This window comes from Rhinolophus hipposideros (assembly GCF_964194185.1).
Source record: "Rhinolophus hipposideros genome assembly, chromosome: 21".
Lineage (NCBI taxonomy): Eukaryota > Metazoa > Chordata > Mammalia > Chiroptera > Rhinolophidae > Rhinolophus > Rhinolophus hipposideros.
Window position 1 is genome coordinate 49,448,700 of NC_138067.1, and position 10,834 is coordinate 49,459,533.

The following is a 10,834-nucleotide window of genomic DNA, read 5'->3' on the forward strand; positions in this document are numbered from 1 at the left end:
TGCCTTTGCCTCAGCACTGCACAGAATCCTTTTTCTCCAAACTGCCCTTTCAAACTGGTTCTGCAAAGAACTCCTCCTCCCCCCATACCTGCCATCTCTGGAAGAAATGAATAGAAAACATTTGATTTTTATGGTATCTGCTAACAAAATGACATTCTGCAACTTCAAGTCACCAGTCATATTCACGTCCAGTTTAGCTATTAATATTTCCAGTTGAATTAAACAAATGATTACATCATTTAAACAGGCTAAGGCTACTTCTGGGTTTCTGCCTCTACTCCTCATGTTTTTAAGTGCCAGTGGCTACACTAAAGATAATGGGTGTGGAGGGTGGGGAGAGGCAGGGAAAGGATCACTGGACCACCTCTAGCTGGTGTTTATGTCCTGGGGTTGGACCTCATTGCTTTGTCACATGGGGTACATTCCTGGATTTTAAGAAATGAACAGATATTACATTTTTCATTTATTCAGCAGATATTTATTGGTCATTTAAAATGTCAGTCACATTTTAGGCCCTTGAGATAGTTGGTGAACAAAACTCAGAAATTCCCTGCCCTCCCTTGCTTTCATTTTAGTGGGGGGAGACAATAAATGGAAAATGTAATCAGGAAATTATAAATCATAAAGGAGTACAATGGAAATATACATTTTCATAGACATTTTTATATATTACATTGAGGAAGCTTCTGGTGTGGGGGAAACACTTCTGAAGGCAATCTTTTGGTGCGTCCTCAGGTGGCGGTGGTAGGTGGATGACTGGCGGTAGCGTCTCTGGCACAGGGAACACACATAGGGCTTCTCTCCCGTGTGGATTCTCTCATGAGCCAGGAGGTTGGTTCTGTGGCTGAAGGACATTGTGCACGTGCTGCACTTGAAAGGCTTCTCTCCTGCATGAATCTTCTGATGCACATGTAAGTCTGAGGCCTGGAAGAAGCCTTTGTCACACTCGGCACAAATAAATGTCCTCTCGTTATTATGTCTTCTCTGGTGGACTTTTAACCGAGAGAAATACCTAAAGATCTTGGGACACTTCTCACACTGGTATGACTTTTGGGCTCTGTGGAATCTTTCTTGGTGCCTCCCACACGTGGAATTTCCTGCATTGCTCTGGTGAGTAGGAACAGGCTCAGGGGTGACCTGGTCTGGCTTGGAGACAGATGCTGGTCCCATCTCCCTAAGGACACCTTGATAAGAGGGTCCCTTCAGGGACCTTTCCTGGGACCTGGAGGTGCCTAGACTCGCTCTTCTGGAGCTGAGTGGATTCTCCAAAGAAACACCTCCCTCTTCAGGCCTAGAACAGCTCTCTTTCCGGATAATGAGTAGGGAAGGTGTTTGATTGCCTTGACTAGAAACACTGTCATTTACTTGACAAATTTCCAAAGAAATGTCACCATTTTCTTTATCTTCATCTCCTGTGAAAATAAAGTGACTCGGTGAAGTTATACCCAAGAAAGACTCCACACAGAACATCCCTCTGATACCTGAGGTCCCATCATTTACCTTGTCCTGTTTCCAGGAAAGTATCTTGGGGAGTCCAGGAGGGTGTCCCCATGTTCGCTCCTGTTGGGGTTCTTGCTGACAAGTGTTTCTTGAAGTGAACAATGACTTCTCTTAGGGGCATATTCTCAGAAAAGAGGGCTTCCTGTCCTTGCATGTGGACATGGACCTGTAAACAAAACCTGGTCACTGTCATATCTGGATCTGTTAAGTGACAGAAGCCTTTGTGGAAAACCTACCCTTTCAGGCTTTCTCAAGATCCCTCTACTGTTGCTCCCGTCTACTGTCCTGCCCTTTATCTCTCATGGTAACTTCTTGTTAGTGTGTCTTCCCTAATGATAAGACAAATATTAAGTCTTTCTGAGGGAAGAACCAGCTCATGTTAAGGCATTTCTCTTCATCCTTGAGATTTCTGCTTATTTGTGAATTTCTTAATGAGACCTCCTACCACCTCACCAGCTTAAATTAGTTAAATTAATTAATATGCTGGTGCCTACATGTCCCACTGAGTATATGCATATAAAACGTTTTTTTGCCTTCCTTTCTTACAATGGTAAAGATTTTCCTTGGTGAGGACTGATAACTGGGTCTATAGTAACTCTTCTTTTTTTACTTCCAAGCAACCCCAACAGACTGTACTATGCCCCTCAGCCTAGAGATCAGAACCCTCCACTCACTAAATCAGGGGGCTTCATGTAATCATCACTCAGGTCTTCCATGAATTTCTCCAGGTTTCTGCCACTTGACTCCCATTTCTCCTTCAGTGTGGATGTGTCACTGTAGTGTCTATTGATCATAAACTGTTCCAGGACCAAACGAGATATAATTTCATCCTTGCTGTGTTTTTCTGGCTGCAGCCATGAGTGAAATGACTTATAGATTCTTTGCAGTTCTTGCCTTGCACATAAGTTACTGCCATTTGGAAATACAAGTAAGCTGAGCTCAGTAATCGGGAACTCAGAGATTCCCTCTCGTTCCTGGATGGCACATCCTTGGCTGGGTTGAAGCTCTAGGTTTTCTGACCCAGGATCATTCCTTGATGGTTCACCTTGACACGAGAATCTGAGATCTAAAGCCATTCTTGACACGGATTCTCAGAGATTAAACTTCAGCAATTCAATTTCTGCTGAGTTGTTTGGGGATCTGTTTCAACAACTGGTGGATGCTTAAAGAGTGCAAGCTAAATATAGAAGTGATTATAATTAATTACAGCACTGACATATTTAAAAACAACAACAAAAAAGTTCAGGTCCAGATGAGTTCGTGAATGAATTCTACTAGACATTTAAGAAAGAAAGAATTCTAATTTTACGTAAACTTTCTTAGAGCACAACAAAAAGTAGGAACATTCTCCTTTTTTTAGTTAAGGCCTTATGAACATGTTAAAGAAAGGAATACTACAGACAAATATCTCTCCCAAATATAGGTGTAAAAATTAAAAGCAAATTATTTGCAAATCAAATCCAGTCACATTTAAGAAAAATAATATATCACAAACAAGTGGGGTTCACTTTCTAGATGAAAAGTTGGTTTAAAATTTAAAAATCAATGTAAGCTCCACGTTAATAGAGTATAGAAAAACACACTATAATCATCTCCCTAGTACATTTTAAATGTTCAATAAGTCAGCGCTCATTACAGAAAAAGATTCTAAGGAAACTAGGAATAAAGAGAACTTTCTTTTATGTAATAAAGTATACAAAATGCATCAAAATTATCCTTAAATTTTTCATCTCGAAATTGAGAGATGGATGGTCACAGTCAATTCTATGTAACATTGGACTGCTCCCTAACCAGTAAAAAAAATATATATATATATATGTACACATATATGTGTGTGTATACATATATAGATAGATATAGATATATATAGATATATACATATGTAGATATAGATATAAAATATCATTAATTATGTCCTGATTTTGCCTGCAAAGAAATCCCAAATGCTCTTCAAATATTAGACTAGGTGAATTTTTTGCAAGATACATGATGAAAGGCCAAAATAACAGAATCAGTTGGATTGCACAATAACAGAAGCAGCGGAAAATGAAAACAAACAAAAAATCTTTACCACTTATATTACCAATAAACATCAAATATCTATGAAAAATCCCCCCAAAAAACAAACCCTCTGCCCAAATATGCAACATTAATAAATACATATAGAAAGGATAGCCATATTCATGGGTTAGAAGACTCAGTATTATGGAAAATCTTAATTCTCCCCAAATTGGACTATAAATTCAATGCTATTTCAATGAAAATCCAGCAAGTGTGGGGCGGCCAGATGGCGCAGTTGGTTAGAGCACAAGCTCTGAACAACTGGGTTGCCGGTTTAACTCCCATATGGGCCAGTGGGCTGTGCCCTCCACGACTAGATTGAAGACAAGCTGCTGCTGAGCTTCCAGAGGGGCAGCCAGGTGGCTCAGTTGGTTGGAGCAGGAGCTCTCAACAAGGTTCTGGTTCAAATCCCGCATGGAATGGTGGGCTGCGCCCCCTGCAATTAAAGATTGAAAACAGCGACTGGACTTGGAGTTGAGCTGCGCCCTCCACAACTAGATTGAAGGACAACGACTTGAAGCTGATGGGCCCTGGAGAAACACAGTTCCCCAGTATTCCCCAATAAAACTTAAAGAAAAGAAAATCCAGCAAGTGTGTGTGTGTGTGAAAAATGACAAGCTGATTCTAAAATTATATAGATATAAAAGGGCTAAGAATAGCCAAGACAAATCTGAACAATAATTTTTCAGGATGTACATAATCAGAAAACAAAATGGATTAGGAGACTACATTCTTTACGATTGTGATCATGACACAAGGATAGGCAGAAAACATAACAGAATATTGTCCCGATACAGATCAACATCTATACAGTCACCTGCTTTCTGGAAAAAAAAAATACTGAAGTTCATGTGCAAAGCGGGAAGGTTTTTCTATTTCAATAAATGGCGCTAGGTCAACTGACTATCCATAAAGGGGAAAAGTAATCTTGATATCTGCCTTGCACCATTTACAAAAATTAATTATAGCTGGATTAAAAAAAAACAACACCTCTGAAATATAAAGCTTCCAGAAGACAACATGGAAGAGAACATTTAAGAACTTGCAATAGAAGAAAGGGTAGAGGCAGGGATGGGTGGGAAAGACAGAACATACAAGGGCAGGAGGAATCTTTGGAGATACTAGATGTGTTCATTATCTTAATTTTGAAGATATATACACATATAAAACCGTAACAAATTGGACCTTTTAAGTATGTACAGTTTATGTAATTATTCCTCAATAGAAATTATTAAAATAACTGTATCATCAAAAAAAAAAGAACTTGCAATAGGAAAAGATAGCTTTAATATGACACAGAAAAAACTCAACATAAAGAAAGAGATTAACATACAGGACTACATTACTACAAAAACTTCTGTTCATGAAGTAGTCATTCATTTATTGAAAAGATGAAGCACAGTAGAGATTTTTCAATATGTACACAAACCACAGAGCGAGTTTATAAAGAACCCTCTCATATCAATTAAATACAAGGCTGCTTGATAGAGAAATCATCAAAAGTACTTCTCAAAAGTGGATTGGTAAACAAATAGAAAAAGGTTTAACCCCATTAATGATTTCAGAAATGCAAAATAAAACTACAGTATCATGCTACAAAATACCTGCCAGAGTAACTAAAATCAAATAGGCTGAGTGTCAGCCTGGTTTGGAGCACCTGGACATCTCAGTCATTGCTGGTGGGTACTCACTTTGGAAATGTTTTGACTGTGTTCAATCTATATTTATGCATTCCCTGAGACTCCTCAGTTTTATTCCCTGGCATATATGCAACAGAAAAATGCATGTGCATCAAAGACATAAACAAGAATGTTTATATCATCACAACTCACAATATTTCTACACTGTAAACCATCTAAATGCCCAATATTAAATGGAATAGATTACAATTAATTCATGTAGAGGCATACTTGGCAGCAATAAAAAATTAATAAACTGCTTCATGCAACAACATGGATTAACCACACATCAAAATGTTGAATGAAATAATCCAGACACCAAATATAATACATTTTGTTTAGTCCTATTTATGTTATTTCGAAAGCATACAGATGTTACCAGTGTTATTTAGGATGTTGGCTATTTTTGGAGATAATAGTAGATACTGCGATAGGCACATATATAGAGGCCTTCATTAGAGGACCCCATCCCAGTTTTCCTGGGGTGCTGCACTTCATTTTCGCTGGTAATATTCTAATACTTATCTCGGATGTAGTTACACAGGAGTTTTTCTCTGTAAAAATTTGTCAAGCTATATACTTTCACTTTATTTTTCTTTATGTGTGTTACGCTTCGATAAAAATGTTCAATTTTATTTTATTTATTTTTTTAAAAAAATTAATTGCAGTTGACACTCAATATTATATTAGTTTCAGGTGTACCACATAGTAATTAGACATTTATATAACTTATGAAGTGATCACCCCATAAGTCAAGTACTCATCTGACACCAGATTTATTACAATATTATTGCCTATATTCTCTATGCCATACTTTACATCCCTGTAACTGTTTTTATACCTAACAATTTATATTTATTAACCCCTTCACCTTTTCCATTTACCCCCAACCCCCTCCTATCTGGCGATTATCAATTTGTTCTCTGTATCTATGAGTTTGTTTCTGTTTTGTTTGTTTATTTAAAAAATACTCAATTTTAAATAGTAAATGGGGTCTTAACTTGCAATTGGACAGGACGTATTTGAATGGAGGCAGTGATCTTGTACAATTATGTTCTGTCAATTATAGGAAAACAAAATATTAGAAAATGTTGAAGAATAAAGTGAATGAAATAGAAGAAACAGGCTGGAATCCACACAAATGATTTCATCCTGTGTTGGAAATGCCTACATCACTCATGGACATCTGCACGACCACACAGACATCTGCACTACCCCCACTGTGTCAGTCCAGTGACACATTCCATAGGAAACTTTCTCTTCATTGTTTTCCTTTTTTTCCATCAACAATTACCCCTTCCTTGTGAAAAACATTTGTCCTTCACTGCTTTTGTCAAAGTTACAGCTTTATGTTAATCTGTTTCTAATTCCTGTCCTTTTCTACTGGTGTGTAGGATCCAGCAAAGATGAAATTGAGTTTGCATTGCTCCATATTGATTTCTGAATGCAAATTATGTTACCTGGAAAACAGTAGGTACATCATTTGGGATGTTGAATGGATAAAAGATTTAATCCTTTTTATACATCATTGTTCTATTTTTGGTCCTTTTTCCATTTTGTATATAGTTAACATTTCAAAGAGTAGTACTGTTTTAAAAATCACGTTTCATGCCACAGAATTGAAAAACGTTGGTATTGGGTGGGATTGACAATTAGGCCAGTTTGTTAGTTAATGTCATTTCATGCTCTGTGCCAACGTCAACTGGCTGTCTCATCAGATTAGCCCCCCTGATCTCATCAGTTAATGGGAAAAAAACCCATAGGAGAAAATTGAACACATTTTTGTCTTTCCCTAATCCATTTATCATAAAGCTTCCAGTCAACCTTTACAAAATCTGCTCAGGTCAGACTCTACTTTCATGACTCCTCTTGCCCTAAAGAAAAGTCCTTCCTGGTCCCAGGAGGCCTTTCCTGGGCCACTTCTCACCCCTCCAGCCCCATCTTAGATATTGTGGCTGGTTCTCTATATCCAGGGACACTGCTTTCTCTCTCTATCTCTCTTTTTCTCTCTCTCGGTCCATATCCTCTCCTTCTTCTGAGTCTCCCCACAAGTTCTCTTTCTAGACTACCTCAGGCACACACAGACCACATGGTCACACTTGCAGACATGTACACAGCTGTGCAGAATTATTATGGCTAAGGCCTTGGAATTCAAAACCATACTGCCATATTAAAAGTTCTCATCACAAGAAAAAAAAATTGTAACTATGTGTGGTAATGCATGTTAACTAGAGTTATAGTGGTGACCATTTTGTAATATATACAAGTATCATACTGTTATGTGGCACACCTGAAACTACAAGGTGTGATCAAAATATATGGTGAATGCTGCTGCCAAGTGCCATCCAACAGAAAGGCAGGGATCTTAACTATCGGAAGTGGCACGACTAACCTTATTAACAGTGTGATAAGTTTCAACTCATTTAGTGCAGTCAGTCTGGTGTTAGCTACGGTTGAGAGGTGTGTTTTAAAGTGTGCCATAAATCACCCTCCATTACGACAACACTCCATGTCATACATTGCTTCTAGTATATGGCCAATTTTTTTTATATGGTGTGTTCTCATTCGCTGTATTCACTGGATCTGGCACTGTTTGACTTATGGCTCTTCCCTAAAGACAAAATGACTCAGGACATCGAGGCAGACATGACAGGGCAACTAAAGACACTCACAAAAGAGGACTTCCAGAACTGCTTCAGAGAGTGGGAAGAACGATGAAATGATAAGTGTGTTGGAAGCAAGGGTGAGTATTTTGAGGGGGATTTATGGCAATGTGTCTTTTGCAATAATCGTTTTTTTTTTTAATTGAAACATTCACTGTATTTTTTTATCACACCTCATACATAATATAATGCCCCATTTCTCCGAAAATAAGACCTATCCAGACAATCAGCTTTAATGCATCTTTTGGAGCAAAAATTAATATAAGACCCAAACCAGGTCTTATATTAATTTTTGCTCCAAAAGGCGCATTAGAGCTGATTGTCCAGTTAGGTCTTATTTTAGGGGAAATACGGAGTTATATATCAATTACATCTCAATAAAAAACAAACAAACAAAATACCCCAGACTGTCAGGTTCTTTAATCTGGAGTCTGGTATTTACAAACGGTGACCCCAGGAGCATTACCCTTCAGGTCCCCTTCTGTGTCATGGGGGCTCTGACCTCCAATGACATCAGCTCTCAGAGTTGCTATGGCAGCTAAAAGAGTTAACCTATATGAAGCACATGGAGCATTCATTGGCATGTGGCAAGCACTCAGTGTAAGTCTGCTAAATAACTGACAGTCATGCTTTAAGTTTCAACTCCCACCCTCATATCAGCCATGGACCAACATTTTCAGAAGATGCCATGAAAATGAGTTACTAGAAACATACATTTAACAAAACAACAAAGCCATACAAACAGCCCTTCCAGGGCAATGTCTCCCCAAATTAGGCCAGATCTTGCACAGCTAGAGCAGTTGTACAATAGACCACCCCATGCCTGAGAGACCCCTTTATCTTTGTACCAAGGAAATTTATTCCCATAGCTAAGCCTACATACTCGTACACTCGTTCAAGAAACTCACCTTGAGAAGACTCAACTTCAAACTGGGTAATCCTGGACCCAAGGCTGAGCTGCTGTGTGACTTGACTGCCTCTGCACTGGGTTCATCTGATGTGCCTTCCCAAAGCTGCTCTCTTTTATAGGGCCTGAGGTCAGTGATGCGATTAAAGATGTGATTGGATAAAATCTGCCTGTTGATGAATCCCTGATGTCATTTTCATCCTGCTCCGACTCTAGTTCTAATACCTAGTATATAAGCCCCTGGGCCTGGGGCAAGAGGCCATCATCAAACACACTCCCATTTCTGTAGTGAGATGTACCAACATTCACACTAATTGGGAATGCAGAGATTAGCATCAGTCTCATATAAATTTTGGTCAAGTGAGTCATACACCAATTTGCTAACCCTTTCTAATTTTCTGAGACTTGTGACTGCAAGTATAGCAGAGAACGAGGCTCATGTTCTCTCCTCCTGTACTAACCCCAGGCTGTTGAGTCAGAGGAGCCCCAGGAACACAGACGAGGGGTTCCTAGTCCAGCAAAGAGACCACAGGGGATGAGACTAAGATTGTTTCAGTGGGAAGGGAGAGATCAGTGTTTATTTATGTTGAGAAACACATGATGTTTGATAGTCTTGTAAGGATTGAGGGTGAAGACAGAGTTATAATGGTGACAGCCTCCTGGTTTGAAAATCTGGTGAGGCAGAAGTGTTGTCACACAGCAGCCTGTCTGTCCCCTCGTACCTGCCCCTAAAGAAAGGAGAGTCTGTGAGACTGATCCTTTCAGGGACTTTGCTTCACCTTTGTGCTTACACCTATGTCTGTCTCCCTGTTTGGCCCCAAGGGATGGCTGGTTAGTCAATGATGGGTAAGATTCCTCAAGGAAGGAACAACCTAAGCCAGGGACAGTCGCATAGCGGCCATCAGGAGAACTCACGGGGTTGATAGTGGTGGGCATAGACCCCGACCTCCCCCAGGCTAAGGAGAGCTTCTGCCTCTGTGGCTATATTCCTTCCCACAACCTACTTGGGAAGAGATTCAATGATGTGATAACATCAGTTCTCCATCTATTCACATCAGTAAGTTTCAGCATAAAGGTTTTGTCCCTGGGTGAGGTACATACATCCTGTGACTTACGGCTCCATTGCTTGCAGGCAAGGGTAATGGTTTGAATCCGTTTCCTAGTATAACGTATGAAATTCACAGACTGCGGAGAAAACAATGTTACTTCCTTGTGTGAACATCAATAAATGCCACAAGGTGGCCCGATTCAGGGCTCTCAGTCCTTTGAGGCTGTGAGACCTTTGGCCCCTATTGCATACATCTCTTGACTTCAGTTTCTTTCTTAACCCTTCGCCACACCTTCTCGTTCTCTCACTGTGCGTGTCATACTGGACGCAACACAGAAGGTGGAGGGCTGAACTCACTAGGGGCAAACTCAGCACTTCTGTTTCCTGACCTGTGGAGGGTGTGACTGCCCGGTAGAAGAAAAGGGAGAATTGGCAAAGCAGAGGAGTTTTTTTGCTTGTTTTAAGGAAAGGGACTTGGGCAGCGGTCCAAACATTGTCTGTCTTTACCTTCAAGTTATATCCAGAATCAAACCACTTTTCACCCCTCCACAGCCAGGACTCTCAGCCCATTACCCTGTCTCTTTCCCCTGGATTATTGAGGTCAGCAAGAGACTGGCCTCCCCTCCTCCCACCAGTCTTCAGTCTATTCTCAAAGCAGCTGTCATAGGGACCTTTTAGAACCAAGGGTGACCACTTCTGTCCTCTGCTAGAAGCTCCTTAACATTTCCAGTCATTCAGCCAGAGCTCATAGGAACGAAATAGAAAACATAAAAGTGCAAAGGTTGTGATACACCTACGGGAAGGGATTTTTTTTGCCTTATGCCTCCAAAACAGTGGCTAACACATATAAGTTCTGACAATTAAATTCGAGAACTCGTGCAACAATGTTGCTAACCTTTTTTGATATCAGAGGGATTATACAAATTCTTAATTTGTACCAACTGGACAGTTAACCAAGTTTACTATTTGGAAATGC

General features: G+C 39.8%; 1 protein-coding gene across 1 annotated transcript; it reads right to left on the reverse strand.

The window, feature by feature from the left end:
• Nucleotides 1-592: 592 nt before the first annotated feature.
• On the reverse strand, nucleotides 593-2,576 carry ZSCAN4 (zinc finger and SCAN domain containing 4; the record flags this gene model as incomplete). Its single annotated transcript, XM_081033101.1, has 3 exons — nucleotides 593-1,412; nucleotides 1,501-1,666; nucleotides 2,175-2,576. The coding sequence occupies 3 exons, from the start codon at nucleotides 2,574-2,576 to the stop codon at nucleotides 670-672; spliced, it is 1,311 nt and encodes a 436-aa protein (XP_080889227.1). The 3' UTR covers nucleotides 593-669.
• Nucleotides 2,577-10,834: the final 8,258 nt, after the last annotated feature.